The sequence below is a fragment of the Lentinus tigrinus genome, assembly GCF_003813185.1.
Source record: "Lentinus tigrinus ALCF2SS1-7 unplaced genomic scaffold L226scaffold_9, whole genome shotgun sequence".
In the NCBI taxonomy this organism is placed as follows: domain Eukaryota; kingdom Fungi; phylum Basidiomycota; class Agaricomycetes; order Polyporales; family Polyporaceae; genus Lentinus; species Lentinus tigrinus.
In genome coordinates, this window is record NW_027137918.1 from 337,983 (window position 1) to 360,142 (window position 22,160).

At 53.7% G+C, this 22,160-nt stretch overlaps 10 protein-coding genes across 10 annotated transcripts; 2 read left to right on the forward strand and 8 right to left on the reverse strand.

The window, feature by feature from the left end:
* Nucleotides 1–185: 185 nt before the first annotated feature.
* On the forward strand, nucleotides 186–1,778 carry L226DRAFT_461329 (Clavaminate synthase-like protein; the record flags this gene model as incomplete). Its single annotated transcript, XM_067675642.1, has 10 exons — nucleotides 186–249; nucleotides 305–447; nucleotides 507–632; nucleotides 694–736; nucleotides 795–909; nucleotides 959–1,038; nucleotides 1,088–1,103; nucleotides 1,160–1,221; nucleotides 1,278–1,381; nucleotides 1,437–1,778. 10 exons carry the CDS (start codon nucleotides 186–188, stop codon nucleotides 1,776–1,778), a joined length of 1,095 nt encoding a protein of 364 aa, XP_067536411.1.
* A 311-nt stretch (nucleotides 1,779–2,089) lies between these two features.
* On the reverse strand, nucleotides 2,090–4,680 carry L226DRAFT_559744 (uncharacterized protein). Its single transcript, XM_067683319.1, has 22 exons — nucleotides 4,529–4,680; nucleotides 4,338–4,467; nucleotides 4,207–4,285; nucleotides 4,137–4,150; nucleotides 4,042–4,083; nucleotides 3,928–3,987; nucleotides 3,859–3,868; nucleotides 3,783–3,800; nucleotides 3,704–3,729; nucleotides 3,619–3,644; nucleotides 3,522–3,556; nucleotides 3,447–3,471; nucleotides 3,370–3,381; nucleotides 3,296–3,311; nucleotides 3,203–3,242; nucleotides 3,041–3,141; nucleotides 2,939–2,985; nucleotides 2,865–2,877; nucleotides 2,780–2,807; nucleotides 2,669–2,726; nucleotides 2,581–2,605; nucleotides 2,090–2,522 (listed from the first exon to the last, which is right to left on the reverse strand). The coding sequence occupies exons 2-22, from the start codon at nucleotides 4,463–4,465 to the stop codon at nucleotides 2,222–2,224; spliced, it is 1,104 nt and encodes a 367-aa protein (XP_067536412.1). The 5' UTR covers nucleotides 4,466–4,467; nucleotides 4,529–4,680; the 3' UTR covers nucleotides 2,090–2,221.
* An 842-nt stretch (nucleotides 4,681–5,522) lies between these two features.
* On the reverse strand, nucleotides 5,523–6,094 carry L226DRAFT_390281 (uncharacterized protein). The gene has a single exon (XM_067674479.1). It carries the CDS (start codon nucleotides 6,049–6,051, stop codon nucleotides 5,614–5,616), a length of 438 nt encoding a protein of 145 aa, XP_067536413.1. The 5' UTR covers nucleotides 6,052–6,094; the 3' UTR covers nucleotides 5,523–5,613.
* Nucleotides 6,095–6,556: 462 nt separating this feature from the next.
* Nucleotides 6,557–7,342, reverse strand: L226DRAFT_460934 (uncharacterized protein; the record flags this gene model as incomplete). Its single annotated transcript, XM_067675624.1, has 2 exons — nucleotides 6,557–7,108; nucleotides 7,169–7,342. The coding sequence occupies 2 exons, from the start codon at nucleotides 7,340–7,342 to the stop codon at nucleotides 6,557–6,559; spliced, it is 726 nt and encodes a 241-aa protein (XP_067536414.1).
* Nucleotides 7,343–8,234: 892 nt separating this feature from the next.
* Nucleotides 8,235–10,828, reverse strand: L226DRAFT_533919 (uncharacterized protein). Its single transcript, XM_067680563.1, has 23 exons — nucleotides 10,785–10,828; nucleotides 10,686–10,719; nucleotides 10,497–10,628; nucleotides 10,343–10,421; nucleotides 10,267–10,280; nucleotides 10,163–10,204; nucleotides 10,044–10,103; nucleotides 9,967–9,976; nucleotides 9,883–9,900; nucleotides 9,796–9,821; nucleotides 9,717–9,742; nucleotides 9,630–9,664; nucleotides 9,547–9,571; nucleotides 9,476–9,487; nucleotides 9,400–9,415; nucleotides 9,307–9,346; nucleotides 9,144–9,244; nucleotides 9,051–9,097; nucleotides 8,975–8,987; nucleotides 8,892–8,919; nucleotides 8,787–8,844; nucleotides 8,711–8,735; nucleotides 8,235–8,636 (listed from the first exon to the last, which is right to left on the reverse strand). Exons 3-23 carry the CDS (start codon nucleotides 10,568–10,570, stop codon nucleotides 8,372–8,374), a joined length of 1,014 nt encoding a protein of 337 aa, XP_067536415.1. The 5' UTR covers nucleotides 10,571–10,628; nucleotides 10,686–10,719; nucleotides 10,785–10,828; the 3' UTR covers nucleotides 8,235–8,371.
* Nucleotides 10,541–11,243, reverse strand: L226DRAFT_533920 (uncharacterized protein). Its single transcript, XM_067680564.1, has 2 exons — nucleotides 10,785–11,243; nucleotides 10,541–10,719 (listed from the first exon to the last, which is right to left on the reverse strand). Exons 1-2 carry the CDS (start codon nucleotides 11,011–11,013, stop codon nucleotides 10,715–10,717), a joined length of 234 nt encoding a protein of 77 aa, XP_067536416.1. The 5' UTR covers nucleotides 11,014–11,243; the 3' UTR covers nucleotides 10,541–10,714.
* Nucleotides 11,244–11,778: 535 nt separating this feature from the next.
* On the reverse strand, nucleotides 11,779–14,093 carry L226DRAFT_533921 (high nitrogen upregulated cytochrome P450 monooxygenase 2). Its single transcript, XM_067680565.1, has 10 exons — nucleotides 14,006–14,093; nucleotides 13,598–13,940; nucleotides 13,478–13,546; nucleotides 13,202–13,421; nucleotides 13,122–13,145; nucleotides 12,986–13,060; nucleotides 12,772–12,931; nucleotides 12,461–12,705; nucleotides 12,309–12,398; nucleotides 11,779–12,245 (listed from the first exon to the last, which is right to left on the reverse strand). The coding sequence occupies exons 1-10, from the start codon at nucleotides 14,054–14,056 to the stop codon at nucleotides 11,843–11,845; spliced, it is 1,680 nt and encodes a 559-aa protein (XP_067536417.1). The 5' UTR covers nucleotides 14,057–14,093; the 3' UTR covers nucleotides 11,779–11,842.
* A 91-nt stretch (nucleotides 14,094–14,184) lies between these two features.
* Nucleotides 14,185–17,266, reverse strand: L226DRAFT_390396 (uncharacterized protein). Its single transcript, XM_067674480.1, has 23 exons — nucleotides 17,115–17,266; nucleotides 16,759–16,859; nucleotides 16,626–16,704; nucleotides 16,550–16,563; nucleotides 16,457–16,498; nucleotides 16,341–16,400; nucleotides 16,280–16,289; nucleotides 16,198–16,215; nucleotides 16,115–16,140; nucleotides 16,036–16,061; nucleotides 15,943–15,977; nucleotides 15,865–15,889; nucleotides 15,800–15,811; nucleotides 15,732–15,747; nucleotides 15,628–15,667; nucleotides 15,465–15,565; nucleotides 15,368–15,414; nucleotides 15,297–15,309; nucleotides 15,217–15,244; nucleotides 15,104–15,161; nucleotides 15,023–15,047; nucleotides 14,859–14,959; nucleotides 14,185–14,377 (listed from the first exon to the last, which is right to left on the reverse strand). Exons 2-23 carry the CDS (start codon nucleotides 16,833–16,835, stop codon nucleotides 14,313–14,315), a joined length of 918 nt encoding a protein of 305 aa, XP_067536418.1. The 5' UTR covers nucleotides 16,836–16,859; nucleotides 17,115–17,266; the 3' UTR covers nucleotides 14,185–14,312.
* Nucleotides 17,267–17,453: 187 nt separating this feature from the next.
* Nucleotides 17,454–18,250, reverse strand: L226DRAFT_461162 (ICMT-domain-containing protein; the record flags this gene model as incomplete). The annotated part of the gene is made up of 2 exons (XM_067675634.1): nucleotides 17,454–18,008; nucleotides 18,077–18,250. The coding sequence occupies 2 exons, from the start codon at nucleotides 18,248–18,250 to the stop codon at nucleotides 17,454–17,456; spliced, it is 729 nt and encodes a 242-aa protein (XP_067536419.1).
* Nucleotides 18,251–19,366: 1,116 nt separating this feature from the next.
* L226DRAFT_390492 (high nitrogen upregulated cytochrome P450 monooxygenase 2) lies at nucleotides 19,367–21,884 on the forward strand. Its single transcript, XM_067674481.1, has 11 exons — nucleotides 19,367–19,497; nucleotides 19,564–19,630; nucleotides 19,688–20,030; nucleotides 20,099–20,167; nucleotides 20,219–20,438; nucleotides 20,492–20,515; nucleotides 20,564–20,638; nucleotides 20,707–20,866; nucleotides 20,925–21,169; nucleotides 21,230–21,319; nucleotides 21,373–21,884. Exons 2-11 carry the CDS (start codon nucleotides 19,577–19,579, stop codon nucleotides 21,770–21,772), a joined length of 1,680 nt encoding a protein of 559 aa, XP_067536420.1. The 5' UTR covers nucleotides 19,367–19,497; nucleotides 19,564–19,576; the 3' UTR covers nucleotides 21,773–21,884.
* The last annotated feature ends 276 nt before the right edge of the window (nucleotides 21,885–22,160 follow it).

Here is a 22,160-nt window from a genome sequence, read left to right on the forward strand (position 1 = left end):
AGGTCACCAGACCCCGCTTGGGGCAATTAATAGGCTCACGCTCTCATGCACTCACCACCTCCGTCATCATCAGGTCCTGCCGAGCAAAGTCGGACGTTGCGCTTCGCGAAGAGAAGACGAGTCAATGTCGTATAAGGACGACCACTTCCACGACAACACTCATCTCGTGCTCACGCCTCACCGCAATGCCGGCCACGACCGTCCCATACGCACCTCACTACGTCCCCGCACCGCCGACGAAGGAAGACTGTACGTTGACATTGCTAAGCGTAGTCTTATGCATAGAGGACTGAGTACCCTTCAGTGGAATGGGCTGACCTTCCTATCATCGACATTTCCAAGGCGGCGACCCCCGAAGGCCGTGCGGAGCTCGCGCCCATCGCGCGCGACGCTATGCACACGCACGGTTTCATGTATATCGTCAACCACGGTCTCACACAGGCCCAGGTATGTCCTTCTGCTCTTCATTGTTTTCTCCAGGAGGTTCATGATACCGCTTTTGACAGAACGACCGCATCTTCGATATCGCAGACGTCGCATTCTCCCAGGTTTCCGATGAGGAAAAGAAGCAGTATGCTGGTAACTTCAAGGAGACTGGATTGTACAGCGGATATAAGCTGCGCCAATACTGGGTACGCCCCGAAGTCAGCCAAGTTTCAGTATCTCAAGGCTCACCTTCGTTATGTCTATCAGCACATTGACAACGGCGTCCGAGACCAGATCGAGCACTTCAACAGTACGTATGGCGCACCTCTATGATTGCACTAATACTGAACTGCAGGATATGCCTTCAGTGCACCATGGTATCTACGACCGCCAGGAGTATCCGAAGGCACTTCGCCCATTCCTTCCCGAGATACGCGCATGGTCAGAACATAATCATTACAACATTCTGCACCCGATTTTGAGGTGCGTGGCACTATTCTGCTGAGGGACAAGCTGATTGACTCCCGCATAGGCTGCTCGCGCGTGGCATGGAGCTTCCCGAGGAGACCTTCGTCAATATTCACAACTTCGATGCTCCCGGAGAAACTTGGGGTGCGTTCTCATCTTATCCTACTATACGCTCAGCTCACTGTCCGTTCAGCTCGATTCATGAAGTAGTGAGTATTCGCAGGGTCGCGCGCCATCGGACGTTTCTGACGAGAAATGGTATCAGCTATCCGCGCTCTGAAGAGGACGAGAAGAACAGCAAGAACGTCTGGCTCAAAGGCCACACTGGTTCGCTGTCGTACTCTCGTCTCTCCCGCCCTTATTCACTGACACTGTCCGTGCAGATTTTGGCACCATCACCATCCTTTGGAGCCAGCCCGTCACTGCCCTCCAGATCCTCTCGCCCGACGGGAAGTGGCGCTGGGTCAAGCACATGGACAACGCTCTCGTACGTTTATCTCCCACTCTATCCATCTTCACTCTCTTACTCGTCGTCTCAACAGGTCGTGAACATCGGCGACGCGATGGAGATGCTCACTGGGGGCTTCTACAAGGGCACAATCCACCGTGTCGTCCAGCCTCCCACCGACCAGCGCGGCTACCCGCGCCTCGGCACGTTCTATTTCGCCCTCTCCGACGACGACGTCAAGCTCGTGCCGCACACGGAGAGCCCTGTCTTACAGCGCGTGGGTGTCAAGCGCCGCTGCGCGGACGAGGATGCTCCGACAATGGAGGAGATGCGGAAGGGGCGTACGCGTTCGTACGGACAGACCGTCCTCAAGAAGAGAGAAGACGGAAACGAAGAGGAGTTCGTCAGTGGGATCGTGGTGAAGCATTACAACTAGGACATCGTGTTCCGGTGTTGTATTGTTTGGTTACGGCGACATTCGGTTCACCCTGTACAAGGGATTCTGATGAAGTAAAGATAATTGTATTACGTAGAGAACACCTGGAAGTCATGCTCTTGCATATCCCTCTCTTCATGAAACAGCGAAATCCTACTATAGCAAGTGGGAGGAACATGGATACATCAAGGCGATGAGTGTACACATGACACCTCAAGGGTATGAGCGACTGCTTCGGACACAAGCTCGTCGTAACGACGAGCTTGTATCTGAAGCGCAGGTATGCCACCTCGTTATGAACGAACTCGGATGAATGAACAATACAGCGCCTCCGTAGATCCGGAGTTTGAGACACGAAATACAATCCGCACTTTAGCAATCAAGACAACTCGGGAGACAGAACGAAACAAGTCACATGTAACGGCGGGGTCGAAGAGGCCCACTCACACCGAGCTGTCCGAGCCTCCACCGCGGCCTTGGGGCCGCTTGAACTCCAGGATGTCCAACTCGGACTCGTTTCCAGAGGTCGGCATGTGTTTGAGCTCGATGACGGAACCCGTGGCCGTATGAACGCCATAAGCTGCATGGGAGGGGTTGGATGTGACCGCGGACGGTGTCGCGAATGCGAGGTGAGTGGTGAACTTCGACGCGTTCTGGCTGTTGACGTTTGTAGGATCCGCAAAGCCCGTCGTCTGTTCCATCCGGAGGATGTCGGAACTTATCAGGGAGTGACGAGCATTGAGTCTATATCGGGAGGTCTGTGAGCTTAAACAAAGCACACGTTGAGGTATGGTTCGCTTACGAAACAAGGAACGTGTTTGCATATACTGACGATGAGTCATTATCAGTCATGCAAGTCGCATCGCCAATGCTTGAACGAAGATACGCACACTTGGTCATAGCAATAGAGATGCCAGCATAAATCCAGTTATGCGGATGAGCGATGGACTGTAAGTTCGATGCTCAGTAGATGTTCTGCGATCGACTCGACACATGCTTACGAAGGAGACATTCAAGACGTTAAAGACACTGAGAACGAGTCGATTTGAGCGCGGTACCAGGGGCTTGGTAGAACATTCTCCTTACCAAATGATCAGTCCTGATAGGAATGCGTATTCGATCAGCATGTGCCCCACGACCAATGACACAGTGAAGCGTACCAGTGCTAACAGCGTACTTGATCAATAAGTCAATCTTCGAATTCGTCCTACAGTAGGTGTCAGATGAGGATAGGGATGGTAGTTAGCCCCGGGAATACTTACTGTTTGATACCGGTTCGCCGTGTATGGAGGACGTATATGAGGGATGCTGTCACCATCACATCTGAGATCCCAATGAGGCCTGCAGCGACCGACGCCAGATACTGTCGACGATGTCTCGATGTGAGAATCGACAGAACGATCCTTGCTAGTAGTAACACCCACCGAGTACCGTAGGAAGCCGGCAGGATCCGCGGCGCTCCCTCTGGGAATGATCATAAGTAAATGGTGAATCGTCACTAACTGCCTCGTACGCACGAGAGTACGGCCATAGCTAGATACGAAAGAGTGAGCTTATGAACCTCGGCTTCCAGAGAACAGCCATGGCTCACCGGTGAAACATGCTAACACCACGCATAACCCCGGATAAGAAACGACAGAGCTGGGCTGAAGTAGTGTTGCGACTCACAAAAAAACCCGAGGTTCAACAGGATCTATGGCAGCTCGTGAGTAGGACATTAACCAAGTACCTGAAGACACCTACCGCCAGTACAACTACGGGTCTGAACCGAGCACCAACTGTACTCGCGAAGTCAGTGATACCGCAACACCTAAACATTGAAGTAGGTAACGAAGCGTACCAAGCCAGAGCCGACGGGCGAAGAACCTACGAACATGAATATCGTCAGTCAGAGTCTGCAGTGTGAGGTCTGATTGACGACTGACAGTTCGACCGAGACCGCAGCGAGACTCTGGACAGGATGTTCAGTGTGGTTCGGACCACGCAAAGTGTGTCTGCACTCACGCCTGGAATGGGTAGCCACTACAGAATCACCACCCTTCAGCACAATACAACTATTTCAGGGCTCGATATAACTTACAGTGACAGACCTGAGGGTGGGTACGTGTCAGTGCTGAGTCGCAGTGCGCTACGATCTCGCAGTACTCACCAGACAGGGATTTTCAACAACACCGTGGGGTCGAATGCATGCGATACCATATAATAATAACTGAAGAGCAACTTCAATCGAAGTGAGGTACGATGGGTACCAGAGGCCACTTACCAAGCATGCATAGACATGGCTGTAGTTACCAGCTCTATCACACTATAAGAGCGATCAACGAGGCTCAGTGATGACAGCAGGCAGACAGTACTGACTTCACAATCGTGACCTGTGGCGGAAGTGCATAAGACGGGATGCCAAGGTCAGGTAGGAGCAGTGACTTACCCATAACTTGAGGTACGTCGCGTCCTTTGGATAGAGCTTGAAGTATCGGTAGGTTTGATGAAAAACCATGCCCTGCAGGCTGTTCGCACCGCATGAGCGTCCACTCCGGAGTGTGTGACGGCATAACTCACAGCACACATGCGAAAGTCCCGAGAAGCAACGCGCCATATATGTCGTCCATCCGCGGTAGTTCTGCAGTCATGGATGAGGCAGGGCTAGCGGCCGGGGTGACGGTGGCGTTGGGTGCTTGAGAAGCCATCCCTGCAAATGCGATGGGTCGTCAGCAAGCCGCCGTCTCCATTATGAAGGAATGAAGGCTCACCGAGCAGCGTGGGCGGCTCCGCGCCATATTAGTTCCGAACAGGAGGGACAGCCGCGCGAAGCTCCTGGGCGGTGATTCTGTGTGTTCAAGACCAGTTGGTCTCAGAGGAACCATCGGTCGAAGCCAAGAAACATCTCAAACGAGACCTCACGATGACACTCAGAAGATGGGAGAGAGATACGAGCAGAAGGTGTGCGGCCTGCGGCTGCCGCAACGTCGGCCTACACTGCTTGGACGCGTGAGCGGGCTCTTGTCCAAAGATGCGCTCATATTCATGCGCCTACAAGTCAAAATGGATATGCTTCTAGCTGCATCGCTCTCCATGTGCCAACCCAGCTCGCATCAGACATATAACAACACTTCTGTCAGGACGCAAACGTGCTGGACAACGGAACCGCTCGGGCGATGATCATATTGCGAGGCTCGGACGGGCTGTGTTTGTCTGAGCAGCTCAGACGACGTGTCATGACGATAATATGTTGATATTCGCATTGGTCATTGGTAGTCAACAGCAGCAATTCGTCAGAGGGTTCCTTAGCACAGAGACGGAGGTAAATACTTCCGTCTCTATCCTAAGAGTCTCCCCGATGGATCGGACGCGATGACTGAACAGTAGAGCACCGTCTCTGCCCCCCTCCCCCCCCTTTCCCTTTCCACCGTACTCTCGAGGCTGGGGTGCTCCTTATAACACCAGAAGACATTATCGATGATCGATTTCACCACAATAGCACACGAGCGCACCGTGAGCAAGGAATTGTGGGTCCATGGGAAGACGACTACGAAGAGCCGCTCCGGGATTATTCGGTCGCCAGCGCGTAACCTCCCCATCAGAATACTATCGCACTGCAGACGGCGTACCGAGATGTGGGCGGAAACACAAAGGGGGTGATTGGGAAGATGCATGAGGGGACGGCGCTGCGCTCATGTGGTCAGCGCGCCCCGCTGGTCCTCACTGCGCAGGGAAGGCGTCACGCCCATGCTTCTTGAATAGAAGTCGACCACGGGGCGGAACTGGTCCTCGGAGGTCGGGAAACTTATGCGCCTCTAAGTACGGAGACTCCAGTCCGTCAAAATCACTACGTTTTTCAAAAAGCGGCACGGAAAAGATGGACGTACGTACCTGTTACTCTGCAAACGACGCTAATTCCAGACGGCGAGGAAAAAACCAGGAAAATGGCATGGCCCAAGGGCATTTCCATTATATCTTCGGGCAAACCTGTCAAACGGAAGAACAATTCGGCCGCAGGCATGGTGCTATACAAGGCCGAGTGCATCAGAGACCATGAGGCATTGTGGGCGCGGTGTAGGAAGTGAAGGAGGAAGCAGACTCTGGAGGATTCGGCCAGAACACGTCGTACGTAGGTAGCTCTTGCGACGTGCCAATTCCGATGGAACCGATATGGGCTATCGCTGCTTCTCCGCCGGTGGTGAGGTTCGTCGCGCGCCGACATTTGATTGCGGGAGAGATGCGTAAAAGGAGCTCCTGCGACCAACAGACCTGCATTAGTATCGAGTCCCAGCATGCGTACGCGCGGGCTACGCTCTCATGTGTGACAAGCCTGCACGGTAGTGTCCGATGGTCAAGCAACGTTGCTGAACACACGAAGTAGATTCACCAACCTGAGCGCGCTCAGTGTACAGTCTCTTCAGGGCGAACGTCGTGGCGATGAAGACAACTAAGTAGACCCTAAGATAGAATCATCCAGACGATTCGTTCATCCAGAGAAGAAGAAGAGAACCGGTTTCAGAGGTAAGTTGAAGTAGAGTTTAGACGGCCTAGGACGTGGCAAGGTCGGGTACTGTCGGGTACGTCAGTCGCCGATTTAAAAAAGTCATCGGAAGTTGTTTCAATGCAGCATGTTTGAGCGGAGATGCAAATAAACGAGCGTCTATGTAAATGCCAGCAGTAATCCCAAGAAGTCCTTGCGGCGAGGTTTCAGTACACCAAGTCTAAGATCCTGTACATGAAACTAAGACTAATAGTACGAGCTCCAAACACATTGAATGCGAAGGGTAAGCATGAAGACGTCAGTACAGGTAGGGTATCAGCCTGTACGGTGTTCTTTTCGCCCACTGTTCCCATTCCTTCCCGAACTCTTTCCTCATCACCGCATCCTCTCGAGGAACACGTCTCACGGTGACAACTAGCAAAGACGCCGCCATGAGTCCAAACGTTCCCAAAAAGGCGGCTATCCATCTCGTCTCCAGCAACCCGCTCTCCCAGAGGTACGAGCCCGGGGCGTAGAGGATCGTAAGAAACCCCGTATTCGCCATGAGGAACGCGATGTAAGCGGGGTGACGAACGACCCCGTAAGGGCCAGATGTGATGAGCTTGTGGTCCTTGAATATCGCGAGCTGGTAGGTGAAGAACTTCCCCAGCGTGTCGTAGCAGACTTTCCGGAGCGCACCACCAACGGTGAGCAGCAGGAACCCCGCAATGAACGTCCGCCCAATGACGAGGCGGTCTGCGGCAGACGGGTCCTTGAACAGGAAGGAGAGAACTTTGCTCGAAGTCTCGGATGGAAACTCGTGAGCAATGACGGCTGCGCATTCGGCAAAGTGGAAAGAATAGGACACCAACTGCAACGAAGTCATATGTAAGATGAGAGAACGACGTGACTATGGTATCGAGCAACTCACAGCGCCCACTGCCGGGAACCAGCCCGTCAACTTGGTGATCATGTCTGCTGAACCGAACTTCTCGCGGTCAGCGACCTCTTTGGGCGGCGGGTTGGTAGGCGGGTGGAACGCGTAATTCTCGGCCACGGACATCAGGACGAAGGCCGGAACCTTGGCGAGGTACCACAGACTCATGGCTGCAACGGAGTCCCGAGACGAGAAAGAGGTAGTAGGTCTTTCCGGGGTGGAACGGGGTCGGGAGATGACTGAGTGACGGACTCACCGTAGAAAAGGCTTTTCAGGACTCGGAGACTCTGTGGGACGCCGGGAAGGCTGCCAACTTCCGCTCCCTTCGCGAAGGAACAAAGAGGGGTATTCCCACAACGCGCGGTCAGTCCGCCGTTTGGGATACTCCGGAGTGGGAACAAGACACCGCCCTCCCCTGTGAAGAGCAACCACCCATCAACAGGCCGCATGATAGAAGGGATGTGTTCGAACCGTCTCGTAATCAGGAGATGTACGGGGGGATGTTGAACGGCGGAAGCTACAGAGCAAGCTCTACCGGCACGACACGTCAAGAGCAATGACAAAGCATACCTGCGTGCGTATCCTGCGTGCGTATCCTGCGTGCAGGCAATGGCATATCGTGGTCTCGGACGGAAGCCCGGAAATGAGGGTGTTATCCGGGCTTCTCGACGTCTTCCCGGGTGACTCCTTTCAATCGGACCTGTGGGATAGGAACCAAAGACGCTGAGGACCTCGATTCTTGGACGACGAGGGAAGAGAAGTCGTGACCCTTCGCGATTGCAAGGAAGACTATATAGTCTACCATTGACTCTCCGAGAGCTTGGGTGGTTTAAAAAGCGACAGCTATGAGCACCTGGAGAGTGTAGAGTGCAATGAACTGAAGTAGAACGCGCTCCATAATAATGGCGCGAAGGAGGGGGGCAAGGTGAATTTAAAGTCGCATCGCCTCCGAAGTGGCATGCGGTAGCCCGGACCGGTAGCCGATCTGATCCGATCGTCACTTCGGCGTGTCTTGAACTTTGAAGTACTCCTCTATCTCCACGACATACACCACAGAATCCCATCTGTTCACATTTTAGATTCATGAGGTACAGCAGTACAAAAGCAGAGGTACAAAGGTCAGACCAGAGGCGCAAAACGCCGACGAATAAATTACCGCGACATGGCCATATGGGAAACCGCAAGTGACAAAGTACTTCATACAGAGTCGTCTCCGCCGCGACCCCAGGGACGCTTCACATCGGTCTCCGAATCGCTCCCAGAGATCTGCATTGGCTTGAGCTCGATGATCGGCCCCTCGTCCCCGTTCCCAGAAGCTGAGGTGGGCGCGGACGTCAACGTAGAAGGTCCAGCGAATACAAGCCCGGTAGTACGCTTCGGTTGGGTAGTATCGCTCACAAAGAGCATGCTCTGTTCCAGGCGGAGTACGTCCGAGCTCATGAGCGAGTGTCGGGCGTTGAGTCTGTATGTCCGGATCCAACGTCCGTAAGCTATCGACTCGGAGATGTTGCAGCACTGGAAAGATCTATGACTCACGATACAAGGAAAGTGGTGGCATATACTAGAGACGAATCAGCATGATGCGTAGAATGAAAAAGAGACGGTAACGCACGCTTGGTCATAGCGATAGAAATCCCAACATAGATCCAGTTGTGCGGGTAAGCGACCGACTGGAACAACATCAGCGAAGTCTTCGCAGGGAAAACGTGTCACTCACAAAGCCAACGTTGAGGACATTGAAGACGCTATAACAGAACTCGGTCAATCCGGGGTTTCGAGGGAACGATACCTGTTCCTCACCAGATGAGAAGCCCTTTTACGATGTCGGCACGGGTCAGAGTCCGCGCGCTCGGTAAGACAGATGATGGAAACATACCTGTGCTGACAGCATACTTGATCAATAAATCAAGCTTTGAATTCGTCCTAGGGGCAGTTAGATTATGCACAGTGCGTCTAGGAACCGACATACTGCCTAATTCCGGTGCGCATTGTGTGCAGGACATGGATAAGAGATGCTGTCACCATGATGTCGGAAATTCCAACGAGGCCTGCGGCGACCGATGCCAGGTACTGCAAGAAAACGGTGCGCATGTGGTGAGACTCTGATTCGTCGTAGAATGGTGTGAACCTACTGAATACTGAACGGAGGCCGCTGGATCTTCAGAAACATATCTGGAGTGGGGATTATCAGAGAGGAGTCCCTGTTATGAAACAAGAGGACACACAGCAAGACGGACTGGGCTATAAGGGAAATCTATGTTAGGGCGGCGCGTCTGTTGCGATGAGAAGTATTGAACTTACCGAGGAAGCATGCTACATGGTTCCAGTATTGCGTTAGAGCTATCTCCACAATGAGCTTTTCTGAGTCATACCGAAGAACCCAAGGTTCAGGAGAACCTATGGGTGGTGACCTGTGAGTAAGAGCAATCCATCGGCTTTGCTTAACCAAACTCACCGCCAACATAACTACGGGCTTGAACTGGGGACCGACTAACTATGGTCAGGATTGAAGTTCTAGCACGCAAGCATGTAAGATACTTACCGAGCCACAGACGGCGGGCGAAAAACCTATGGAACCGTCAACTTAGGGTGCGGTCTACGATCGATCTGGTGTGACATACATCTCTACGATCAGCGCGGACAAGGTCTAGGTAAAAGTCTCAGGGATTGTGCGGAAGTATTGGCACAGAGTGATGTGCAGTACTCACAGCGGGGGTGGCGAGCCACTGCAGGATACGGTCGAGCATATCAATATTACTTCGGTGCCGTGTTTCGGGAACGTCGCAACTCACGGAGACAGACCTTCCGGGTTCGCACCGCCGTTAGCATTGACTCAAATATACAAGAATTTCGGTACGAAGTCACGTACCAAACAGGCTTTTCAAGGAGAACTTGAACATCAAACGCATGCGTCACCATGTAGTAGTACCTGTAAAGCGCGGTGTGTGAAGTTCACATTAACGAGGGATGGGAAGGGAGGGTACCGACGCGGCATGTATCACCATCGCGGTCATCACCAATTCAATCACGCTATAGTTAAAGCTCTGTGAGGCCTCTATGTCTAGAGCCCACTGGACGGTGTGAAAACGTACTTGACCGCGATGACCTGCGATCGGGATCATCTCAGATCGTCAGGCTAATTCCCTTTGAAACGACACGCGAACGTACCCATATCTTCAGATACGTTGCGTCCCTAGGATATAACTTGAAGTACCTATAAGTCTGGTGGAAGATCGTGCCCTGTAAGCTAACCGCCACAGTACCGCCGCCACAATTCCCAGTTAGCAGGAACCAAACGGAGATCGGTAAGAGAGTTCCTCACAGCAAGCACGCATACGATCCGAGGAGCCAAGCCCCGTACGTGTTGTCCATCGCGGGTAGCGTCAGCGACGCCATAGGAGAGCCAGGGATAGTAGAGGACGGGGTAGCGGTGATTTTGGTTGATCCTGAAGCCCTGACAGGTTTCGTGGGCGGTCGAACCCCGCCATCGACAGCATTATGAAGGACCGACCGTGGAGCTCTGCCAAGATGCGCACTGCCCTATTCTGGATGTGCCATATCAGTGACGAACAGGAGGAACAACGCCCTGGGCGGCGATTACAAGGCTCACCGCAATATGATGCCCTCAGCGTAGCATCCCGTCGTCGAAGGTGGAAGATGTCACCGCCGAGTTGAGAAGATTGCGTAAACATTCCGACACCCTTGGGAGCGCTCGGAAGCCAGGAGTGCGAGAACGTGTGCCATCTGCGAGTTCCTGCGAGGTCTGGCCGCACTTCTGCAGCGCTGAGAGCCACTGACAATATACAGGCCCCCCAGGGACTCTTCTCCTCATGTATCATGCAAGAGAACGGTGTCTGAGATATGTAGAGAATCTCGCCACCAGCCGATGGTAATCGCAGGATCTCCGATGCGGGAGGTGCTCCGAGAGTCTCTCGGCGATGAAACTTCGACAATACCAGGATCCGGTCGACGACTATGGATTGTGCGACTGGAGAGTTGCTACGTACCAAATATGCGGTATACACATCGGCGACCTGTGGTGTTTCTGAATACGGTTACGGGAGACTCGGCCATACCTGTCTTCATCATCCTGAGCGAACCTTCCGAGCCCCGACAATCTGAGCGCTGACGGGCTAGCGGGTCGCCCATCCTCCAGCCTCCTTCTCGAGCGGCCTATGTGGTCCCAGAAACGCCGCTCTGCATGATGAACTCGGAAGAAATTGATAACGAAGGATGCGCTCACCGTAGTCGAAGAAGTGTGTGTCCATGGGAAGACACTCGTTTTGACCGGCGCCCCGCCGGTACCAGGCCATGTGCTAGCGTGGTGCTGACCTTGTGAGTGAGTCACAGGGGTCACCACATCGAGAACTTGAGTATATTGCATGGAGTTTGACCAGAGTTCGAGTTGGGTTGGTAGCTCGAGAGGAATGTACCAAGTGAGCGGCGGCGCTCATACAGGGAGCGTGCCGGCCCGGGGAATACCGGTGCAGCTGATGACGGCCCGGCCTCGCAGCGGCACTGGCAACTGCGCGCCCCTCTGCCCACGCGCTCTACCAACCGTACCAGCAAATGTGATCAGCCTTAAGTTAAGCCCATCTCACGCGGGGAAGTAAATAAATGTATCAATTGACGAGCTAAACCAGTGAATGTCGAAGACGCCTCTACGGTCTACCAACGCGGAGACAATACCACCGGCAACGACGGTCTTGTAGAAGTCACGTACTCCTTCATCTGCGCCGGGAACTCACTCGTGTTCCAACCATCACGGAGACGCAACTCGAACTTGTGCATGAGGGCAGTCACTGTCATGCGCATCTCCAACATCGCCAGACCCTTTCCTACGCAGTTGTATATCCCGGTTCCGAACGGGGTGAATGCGGCCTCATTGTGCACAAAGTCGTCCATGCTGAGGCGGGGCTTGCCATCAGGCATCCGTGCATCTTCAATTCGGAGATGGCCCCATTCTATCAGCCATCTCTCGGGCCAGAACTCGGTAGGATAGGAGAAGTTGCGAGGATTGAGGTGAAGAGCATGGACGGTGAGGAAAAATATAGTTCCGGGAGGGATGTACCTAGTGCGGGAGTTGACTGTTAATATACAGGTCCAAGCTTGCGTAATAGCAGGCAATACTTACAGCGATCCGGCAGCTACTCCCGGACCATTCGCGGGAACTTGGTGCTGACCTCCGATACCGGCGGGATGATAGAGACGCAAAGTCTCGTTTCTATCACAAGTGGTTTTGTATGGGTTCCACGAAACGCATACGAAATCAAGGACTCGACTCACATGACAGCACGCAGGTAATGCATCTCTGTATAGCGATGAGTGTTATACGGATTATCTTCCGGACGGAATGCACGGTCAACATCCGCCTGTAGAGCAGCGTAGGCAGCAGGATGGGTAAGGAGGCAGAAGAACATGTTGTTGAGCGCTACCGAGGACGTGTCCGAACCGCCAATGACCGCTAGGAGAGCATCGTCAGCCAAGTGTTCATGTGGCGGCGGGGGAGCATCGGGGAGGTCTTCGTTGTTCTGTACGATCAGAGACTCGCAAGTCGGCGTCCGTGTGCGTGGAGGATAGAGCCGAGGGCGACGTACCAAGTAATAGAATAAATCAGGCTTCGTCGAACCTCGCTCGAGGCGTTTCTTGGCAAGCTCTCTGGCAGTGTTCCACAAGGTCGTGAGTTTGCGCGCAGCACCGGGTATACGTCCAACGTATATGCCTAGCCATGGTAGCTGACCAAAGGTGGTACCGATACTGGGCAGGACATCAGTCGTTGGAACACGCTGATAGGAATCGAGCGGAACGCACGCGAGACCCTCTTCGATCACGGAAAAGATATTGTTTCGACCACGGTCCCGAATGAGCTCCGTTACACCTCCGAATCTATGCAAAGTCATAGCGTGAATCAGTACGTTAAGCAACAAAATGGAGGAATCGTACTCACGCCATATCACCCATAATGTCTTGACTGTCGAGCGCGAATTGAGAATAATGGATATATCACGAGGAACAAGAGGAACATACGCGAGAAAAGAGAACCATTGGCTGAGGTCCACCTCTCCTTCTTGTTCTTCCAAGCACCGCAAGAGCAATTGGACCCTAGCCGTCACAGGAGCTTCGTACTCCTTGAGCGCAGATTGGTTGAGTCCCCGGATCCAAGGACGCCGACGCCGTAGGTGCTCTTCCTGATCCTTGATGCCCATCATGGTCACCCGTTCCTCAGACATAGCGAACCCGACCATGCCTTTACTCGTCGTCAGTACGTGGAACAGGATGGTCAGTCAGATATGCCTCAATCACCTGGGCCTTTGGGCACGTTAGTCAGATATGGAATTGCCGACACATCGCAGATCGACAGTTCGTTCGGAGCTGTTACCAGTTCAGTCGCGATCCGAGGGTCATGCCAGATCGATGGCTCACCTATGCGGACAACATCCCCGTACCGCTCATGGAGGCTCCTTATATGCTGGTTCCTATATCCTGACGCCGTCCAGATCCCAGCGACCAGATTCGTGGTCTTGTGCAGCAAAGGTCCAGGATAACGAGCGAGGGGATGCCATGGGGAAATGCGGTATGCGACGATGGAAGAGAGCAGAGAGACGACGTATGTGGCGAGAGACTTCCGGAACGCATTGGCGAATGTCCAACTGGACCCGGGGTAGCTTGAGACGTACGCCGCCACGGCACAGGGCGGTCCGAAGATGAGCACTGCATGAGCCGAGGGGGCATAGGTCTCGTGGCGGCGGAATATTTGGTGTGCGACCTAATTCCGAATGAAGATCATCAGTGTTTCATTTCGGCATAAACGGAACGAGCACCGGTACACACGAGAGCGAGAGCGACAGAGACAGCGACAAGATCGCTGGGAGAAGACCCCATGCTGTACTTCCGGTGAGAGAGAAGAGAGAGAGGGCGCGGATGGAAGCGTGGAAATGTACCGCCACTCGGTGCAAGACCTTATAGGAGGACATGTCCTCCATAGGGTTCGGAGACAGACCTTGTTGCACTGCTAGTAACACTGCCAGTGCTAGGGCCCTGATGCACCGTCACTGAGCGTCCGTATGACACATGATGGTTTTCCGCCGATGCAGCTAGACCGCAGGTGGTTCACACGGACGCCCACAAATCGGTGAATTCAAGGGTGCACCGCCCAGTAGTAGGGTCGATGATCATTCCATCCTTCTCTCCCAGTGGCGTTATCTGCAAGCGAACGAAGATCAGTGTCACGAGTACGGAGACCGACGAAAAGAGACCAAGTCCATATTTCTCCAGTGGCGACCAGCCAGATCATGGCAGGCCTTCCAGAGGATAGCGACCACCGGGTGGCCGATCAGCGCAGCATTCATCTCGAGGCGACCCTTCAAGCCTCTGGCCCTGATACACGCGGCGCTCATGAACATGCAAACTTCTGAAAACATACAACACACGGGTCGGCACTTCAAGCCGACAACCGCCGAGATAGAATATCACAAAGATGGTGTTACAAGAAAGACGTGATCCTCATAGAAGGGAAGTCCTCAACAGTCTCCTTCTCTGAGCAGGCCGGAAGGGTACCGAGGCTTGTGTTCGTATACGGACAAGGTAGTCTCCGCGTCCAGCCGTTCACCAGTCATGGTCGTGCCCTGAGTCGGCGCCGACGTCCTCCGAGAGCCGTTCGGGAAAGTGGTATGATCAAACCCACCGGCAGAAGGAATCCCGCCGATTATATCTGTGTCGAAGTGGCCCATGAAGTCCTCAGGCTTGAGTTCGCCCTCGTCGACTTCGGAGCGGCGGGCGTTGAGGCTGTCATGGGGAAGCGTCGGATGTCAGCTGCGAGCATGTCTAGTGAACGGATGTCACACTCACGAAACAAGAAGAGCGTTCGCGTACACTGAACGGATGAGATCAATGTTACTCATGGATGGCGAACGACGACAGGGAACTCACTCTTGGTAATGATCGTCGTGAGCCCGGTGTAAATCCAGTTATCGGGCCATTTGATGGACTGCCAGCATACCTTGGGCTCCCGGTTCATCTGGCGAGGCATGATATGCACTTACAAAGGTCAAGATCAACACGTTTAGCACGCTGGTGGGGTTGCTTCAGGAGAGCATCCGACCTATATGCGAGCCAAGCTCACCAGATAAGAAAACCTGGTTGTGGTTATGTCAGCGAATCCACACATATGGTCGCAAAAGCTACGCAACGCACCTGTCCCGACTGCGTAGCGAATCAGGAGATCGAGCTGCGAGTTTGTACTGTGGCTTCATTCAGCGGTCGGCAGCGTGGTCATCCAGAGCGTGCGTACCTTCGGATCCCAGTACGACTTGTGCGCAAGACGTAGATGAGGCATGACGTGACCATCAGGTCTCCAGAACCAATCAAGCCTGCGCCGATCGTAGAAAAGTACTAGGGGGAGAGAACATCCCAGTCAGCCAACAAGGAGCGTTTCGGGAAGGGGCATGAACTACCGAATGCTTGAAGAATTCATCATTAGTTCGCGCAGTAGCACTGTTGAACCATGAACATATGAGCATCGACGCCGTAGCGGACTAAGTTGCACGGGCACACATACCCTATAATATCCAATGCTAGAAGAGAGTCAACAGCATTTCGGAATGAATAACAATGTGCGACACTGACCGAGGAAGCACGCTGGTGACCTCGAATTAGTCAGCATATAGGGGGACGATCTTCCGAGGACTCACCAAAGAAAGAGACGTCAAGCAAAAGCTGCGAATGTGAATGAGCTGGGCATCTTTCCGCGGGGAGAAGAGCATCCTCACGGCAAAGGCCACGATAGGGCGAAACTGGCGTCCTACTATGAACATGCACTCGAATCAGCACGCAAGCCTGTGCGACGACTACGAGACTCTCACCGAGCCACAGGCGTCGCCCGAAGAAACTGAGATGCACTCTCATCAATATTCATCGGATATTCACCTGCAATAAACTCACATCTCAACAAGGAGGGCCGACGCACACTAGGAAGGACTGCATGAACATCGTGGATTAGGATATTAACGAGTGACCTCACTCACTCCGGGGGCTGCCGTCCACTATTGAGGCTTCAGGCGTAAGTAGATGCACGCTTGACATGTTGTTATATGAAATCAAACATACGGAGATAGACCTAACATAGCGATCAGAACAGAAGACTGCAACTACGGACAATACAGCTTACCAGACAGGCTTTTCAGTGAGGACCGCGACATTGAAGATATTCGTGACCATGTAGAAGTATCTATGCGAGACCGACGGCTGAGGACATGTTCATAGGTCTTGTAAACACGCACCGACGACGCATGCATGGTGAAGAGAGTGTTAATCACCTCCACAAAGCTGATGAAAGTCGGCATCTGGGGGACATGCATGGAGACTAAAAAGCCTTACACGACCGATGCAACCTTGAGCGCGACGTCTCAAGTAAGTGCTCATGCCGATCAGGATTTGCGATAATACGACGTACCCAGAGCTTGATATAGCGCAGATCATTGGGGAACAGCTTGACGTAACGATAGGTCTGGTGGAATATGGTTCCCTGAAGCCTGAACACTAGAGAGTCAGCACCGGTACTTTAGACAACTAGTACGACCTCTTACATTACGCCGACGAGTGTACTTATGAGGTACGCTCCATAGGTGGTGTCCACTGCCGGGATAGCTTGTGACGCGGACATTCGAGGGCAAGAGGAGAGAGATCTCTAGAGTTGGGGGCTCAGTTTTCCTAGCATGCGTTCTTAGTGTCGTTAACTGATAGTTATAACGAGGCGGAGATACTGAATACACTGCGCCGGTTGCCATTGTGTGGCCGTGTCTACCTCAGACGTCTTCTCGGGCGATATGCTATGGTGCATCTCTGATGAGCGACGAAGACTACCTGACCGCCGACGAAACCAGCGCCCGGGTAAACGACAGAGCATCAGCTGCTTCCTTGTCGATGGACAGTTGGCGCGTACCACGAGCTCGAGTACTGCTTCCGAGACGGAATGTAGAGTAGCCTGAGTATTCTCAGCCTTCCCGGTGTGCGGTACAGGTTCAGGACTCTTGACGAATCGGTCCTTCAAGTCCCTCTCTTGCGAGTGTTGATGACCATGAGAGGAGACCGTAGATGGAGTCCGTCGAGGCAAAAACGCTCAAAGCGCTCAAGTCTGATGCCGAGCGGAGTTGAAGCTGCCGGCTCGGCTGTCTCTCCACACTGTGGCGGAGCTTGAACGGAGCCTCCGCGGAACTAAATTAATGGCCTCGAGAGTAACCAAGGCCATTAGACTTCATACATAGCTGCACTAGCACCGAGGTCAATACACATAAGGGACGAGCTTGTACGGTGTCCTCTGCGCCCACGCCTCCCATTCCTTCCCGAACTGCTCATGCAGCACTGAATCCTCCCTCGGTACACGCTTGACAGCGGACAACTGCACCATGATCACCGACACGAATGCCCACATGCTCCAGAGGACGGCTTTCCACCATGTCTTCAGGATCCCGGTCTCCCACAGATATGAACCGGGCGTGAACATGACGAGCAGCAAGCCCGTGCTCGCGATGAGGAATCCGGTGTATGCTGGATGGCGGACAATCGCGTAGGGCCCGGTCGTAACGAGCTTGTGGTCCTTGAAGACCGCGAGCTGGTAGGTGAAGAACTTCCCGAGGGTGTCGTAGCATATCTTGCGGATGACGCCCCCTGACACCACTAGCAAGAAGCCCACGACAAACGTGCGCTCGATGACCAGCCTGTCGACAGCAGCGGGGTCGTCGAATAGCAGGGAAAGGATGCGGGTGGAGAGTGGGGAAGGGAATTCTCGGGCGAGGACGGCGATACATTCCGCAACTTGTGGTGGATACAGGACAACCTGAATGGAGGTAGAGTAAGTCAATTCGCGATACTCGCAGGGTCAACTTCCAAGGTTGGGGCACTCACATAGTTCAATAGGTTCAGCTTTCCAGTCGACCAGGCAATCAAGTCCGTGCGCCCGAACTTACTCCGGTCAGCGGCCTCTTTTGTAGGTGGCTTCGTGGGCGGGTGGAACGCTATACGTTCCGCCACGATGATGAGAGCCAATGCCGGAGCCTTGGCGAGATGCCACGGATTCATCGTTGCTGGTATAAAGACAGCAGACAGTACCGTCCTAGAAGGTGGAGGTGGGTCAATGAGGTGGGGGGTCGTAACGGGTACGAGCACTGTGCGTGAAGCAATGTATGTGTACTCATCGTTCGGACAGCGTGTGTCATGTCTGTTGCATCATCAGACGTCTTCCGTCTCTTGAAATTGTGTCAAGGCACGAAGACAAAAAGATATGGTAAGAACGTGTACGGACATTTCCCTGCGTGAGAGTTGGACAGAGCACGAGCGTGGCGCCCAGTTCACGATGGTGATTGCGCCCATTCGCAGACCATACGGCATGTGGTTGAGGCTTCTCCATCACAGAAGACCCGTCGCACCTTGGTCGGAACTCCGTCTGAGCGGTGGCGGAAGTTCATGAGTGCGCCGACATCGGACGAGAAAGGCGACTACCGGCTACTATACATGGCTTCGCTCGTGGCGACTCGGGTGTCAGTGGGTTGCGCAAGTATCAGAAGACTCACAGATCAGGAGAAGCTTCCAATACCATGTTCAGCAATCCAGTCGAGAGAATGGGTAGTCTGTGGGATACTCACCGGGTCATGGTTGCAGGACGAGTCGCGACGGGGGCGCCTAGTACACGGCCTTCGGATATCCGAGTATGTAGACGCGCGGATTGTTGAAATATGACCATCATATACAATCTACCCATGGCTTGTCCGAGACCCCTCTTGATGCTGGACAGACGAAGGTATGAGTGGGACCTTCTCCTTTCCACGATAATCGCTGACAGACCGGTCGGCGGACGAGCGCAGGATGAGCGACATGGAAGAAGATCGGCCCAAGTCTCTCGCCGCTCAGAGTGCCACTGTCACGACCGAATCGACCTTTACGTACGAGAATTGTGGGTCCTTGTGAATTTGATGCCATTCATGCGAGCATCCAACCATCAGCGCTGCCGCGAAGCACCCATGCATCTTCCAAGTCGGCTTGGGTCTGAACGTTATGTCCTGATGGCAGTCAGTAGGTCGCCAATTCGCGGCACCCCGGGCCTTAGCTTGATAATCAGATACTAACAAATGCTTCTTCTCAGAGCGTCCCGAGGCCCTGAGTCGAATATGTCTCATCCCGGCGTTGCATTCTCCATCACTGCTTGCGCCGATCCTGCATGGCGAACGCCACCTGATTCTGGACGCAAACAGAGACGCAGCTGATGGTACCAGCGCAGCGCCGCCCACAGGGCAACGACGCTCATGATGAGCCTGCAGCAGCTTGCAGGGGTGAAGTGCCGCTTCACATATATGAAATGATAATGCTGCTCAACGAACTTACCTCCTTCATTCCAGTTCGAGTACCAGCATGCCCAATCCTGAGAAGGCCGACCTCGTCGCGCTGTCTGTCTTGTCTGCTGTTGTGAGTGCACAGTACTCTCCAGGTCGTTGCTTGGCCGCATGCTCATACCAGACTTAGATCGCGCATCATATATTCCGCCGTCATGAGACGTACTCTCTACGGGTCCACGCTGTGCTGATTTTCGTCCCACCTGCGTTGGTCGCTACGCTTGTCGCGTCCCGTCCTGAGCGCGGCTGGACGTACTCGAGTGCATTTGTGAAGTCACTCGCCACATACGTGATCTCACTGCTAGCCTCTATTGTCGTGTACCGTCTCTCTCCGTGGCACCCTCTCGCCCGCTATCCTGGACCGCCGTTGCGTAGGGCGACCGAGTTTGTGGGCGCATACTACGCCGCCACAGGAAGGAAGGCGACGGCGATCGATGCTCTGCACAAGCAATACGGCAGTGTCGTTCGTATTGGTACGCCGATCCCTATTGATTCCCATCTATCGCGTCTTCGAGATCTCATGGTTTCGTCGTCCGTTCAGGACCCAATACTTTGTCCATCATCGATCCTACCGCTATGCCCAAGCTATGGAACGTGTCGCGCGGCCCATGTACGATCGTCTTGAATGCCCGCGAATTGAGCTAACAGCCCACTCTCCCAGGGAACATCGGGATCAAGATGTCCTACAAGAACTTAACGATGATGGGCCTCCGGGACCCCGAAGAACATGCGCTTCGTCGTCGTCCTTGGAACCGCGGACTCAACCAAACCGCGATCAAGGAATACGAGCATCCGCTCACGGCGCGAGTTCAGCTCTTAGTCCGCCGTCTAGAAGAGCAAAAAGGCGAGGTCGACTTGAGCAAGTGGATGGGCATGTTCTCGTACGTACCTCTCAATCTCATGAGCGAGTTCGCCCTGCTGACTTTTCACGCAGTATGGACTTCATGTGTGATATGGCGTGAGTACCGACTTGGCATGCCACATATTTGAGTACTGACATGACTAGGTTCGGAGGGGGAATTGAACTTCTCCGGGACGGCGAACATACGAACCCCTTCCGGATGCTGCAGAGAGGCATGAGGTATGCGACTGCAATTGGAATCGCCGTGCTCATAGTCTGCTTACTGATGTTCTGATCGCGACTTTCAGTATTGCTTCCGTCTTCACCGTGATACCGTGGTTTGCGGTGTATCTCGGACACATGCCTGGCACTGGTTGGGCGCTGCGTTCCTTACATACCACCGCAAGAACGTTCGCCGCAAAGCGATTGCAGCGCGGTTCCTCCACCCGAGACTTGTTCCACTACCTTGTGAGTCCTCCATTATTCGTCTGCGGACCGTCCGACATGAACTTACGAGACAATGCAGAATAACGAAGACCTCTCGGATGTCCCTCCTCCTCCGAAACAGCATCTCATCGGCGATGCGATACTCGCTATCGTTGCTGGGTCGGACACGACGGCGAATGCATTGGTCAGCATATTCTACTGCATCTTAGCCAATCCGGCGACGTATACCGCTCTCCAAACCGAGATCGACAAGTTCTACTCCTCGAACGACGACCCCTGCAACACCCGGCATTATCAAGACATGCACTACCTACACGCGGTCATGTGAGTGTTGCGGAACGTCTACACCGGTTTCCATAAACTATGCTGAACGTATCTGAACAGAAACGAGGCACTCCGCCTCTACAACCCTACCAATTTAGGGGGACAACGGCAAGTGCCACCTCACGGTCCTCCCGTGATTGCGGGCTCTTTGTGCGTTCTTCCACACAATGTAACCTCGTGCTTCGATTCTGACCCCGCTACAGGGTACTACCTCCCGGGACTATCTTCTACATGCCCCCATTCTCTTCAAACCGCGATCCGCACTACTTCTCATTCCCCTCCGCCTTCTGGCCAGAGCGTTGGCTCATCGCCTCCGGACACATCGACTTCGACTCGAAGGAGGCACGCGTGCCTGGTACACTCACCAAGGACGAGTTTGTGCACAATGAGGCTGCCTTCGTCTCGTTTGGCCTTGGTCCAATTGGTTGCGTCGGTAAGGCTCTCGCGACGCTCGAGATGCGCATGGTCGTCAGTGCGCTCCTGCACAAGTTTGACTTCCGGCTACGGGATGGCTGGGACCCCAACGAGTACAACACTGTTATGCGGGAGTACATCAACTTGACCACTCCGGCTCTACCCGTGGTGCTGAAGGCTCGATGGTAGAATCGACGACCGAGATCGCGCTCGGGTCTGGGCAAGGATGTACTTTACTCGAGTAAATAACCAACCTGGTAGCGAGTATCGTATATCCAATCAATACATTATCCTCGAGGGTTGTGCCAATCCATGCATTCTACGCTACTTCTGCTTGCTTACACGACTTACTCTTGCTCGAACGTCGTGAGTGTTGAGTAAAGAGAGCACAAGTCAAGGATCGGTCCGGAAGCCCACGATTCCCACGGGGAGTCTCGGCTTCGCGACGATTCACGAGGAGTAACGAGAGGAGTAGGAGTAAGACTCGGAAAAACCCCCGGAGTCCTACTGTTTTCGCCAGGAGAGGTCCGGGAGAAGGTTTCAGTCTTACTGCTTTGTCGGTGGGGCGCGAGGCCGG

Coding starts and splice junctions, on each gene's coding strand:
- L226DRAFT_533919 (XM_067680563.1), bottom strand. CDS start 10,570: ATGGCGTCGCTGACGCTACCCGCGATGGACAACACGTACGGGGCTTGG. Junction 9,572..9,629: donor AGCCCGTAGTTATGTTGGCG/GTGAGTTTGGTT, acceptor CACCACCCATAG/GTTCTCCTGAACCTTGGGTT. Junction 8,845..8,891: donor ATGTCCTCAACGTTGGCTTT/GTGAGTGACACG, acceptor ATGTTGTTCCAG/TCGGTCGCTTACCCGCACAA.
- L226DRAFT_559744 (XM_067683319.1), bottom strand. CDS start 4,465: ATGGCTTCTCAAGCACCCAACGCCACCGTCACCCCGGCCGCTAGCCCT. Junction 3,557..3,618: donor CGCCCGTCGGCTCTGGCTTG/GTACGCTTCGTT, acceptor TCGCGAGTACAG/TTGGTGCTCGGTTCAGACCC. Junction 2,606..2,668: donor CTCTATTGCTATGACCAAGT/GTGCGTATCTTC, acceptor ACTCATCGTCAG/TATATGCAAACACGTTCCTT.
- L226DRAFT_533921 (XM_067680565.1), bottom strand. CDS start 14,056: ATGGGGTCTTCTCCCAGCGATCTTGTCGCTGTCTCTGTCGCTCTCGCT. Junction 13,547..13,597: donor CGGGGATGTTGTCCGCATAG/GTGAGCCATCGA, acceptor AACTGGTAACAG/CTCCGAACGAACTGTCGATC. Junction 12,246..12,308: donor GGAGTAGCTGCCGGATCGCT/GTAAGTATTGCC, acceptor CTCCCGCACTAG/GTACATCCCTCCCGGAACTA.
- L226DRAFT_390396 (XM_067674480.1), bottom strand. CDS start 16,835: ATGTCCGCGTCACAAGCTATCCCGGCAGTGGACACCACCTATGGAGCG. Junction 16,705..16,758: donor AGTACACTCGTCGGCGTAAT/GTAAGAGGTCGT, acceptor TCTAGTGTTCAG/GCTTCAGGGAACCATATTCC. Junction 15,162..15,216: donor ACGTGTTGATCTTGACCTTT/GTAAGTGCATAT, acceptor GTATGCTGGCAG/TCCATCAAATGGCCCGATAA.
- L226DRAFT_390281 (XM_067674479.1), bottom strand. CDS start 6,051: ATGCTGGGACTCGATACTAATGCAGGTCTGTTGGTCGCAGGAGCTCCT.
- L226DRAFT_390492 (XM_067674481.1), top strand. CDS start 19,577: ATGCCCAATCCTGAGAAGGCCGACCTCGTCGCGCTGTCTGTCTTGTCT. Junction 20,439..20,491: donor AAGTGGATGGGCATGTTCTC/GTACGTACCTCT, acceptor CTTTTCACGCAG/TATGGACTTCATGTGTGATA. Junction 21,170..21,229: donor CACTACCTACACGCGGTCAT/GTGAGTGTTGCG, acceptor GTATCTGAACAG/AAACGAGGCACTCCGCCTCT.
- L226DRAFT_533920 (XM_067680564.1), bottom strand. CDS start 11,013: ATGATACATGAGGAGAAGAGTCCCTGGGGGGCCTGTATATTGTCAGTG.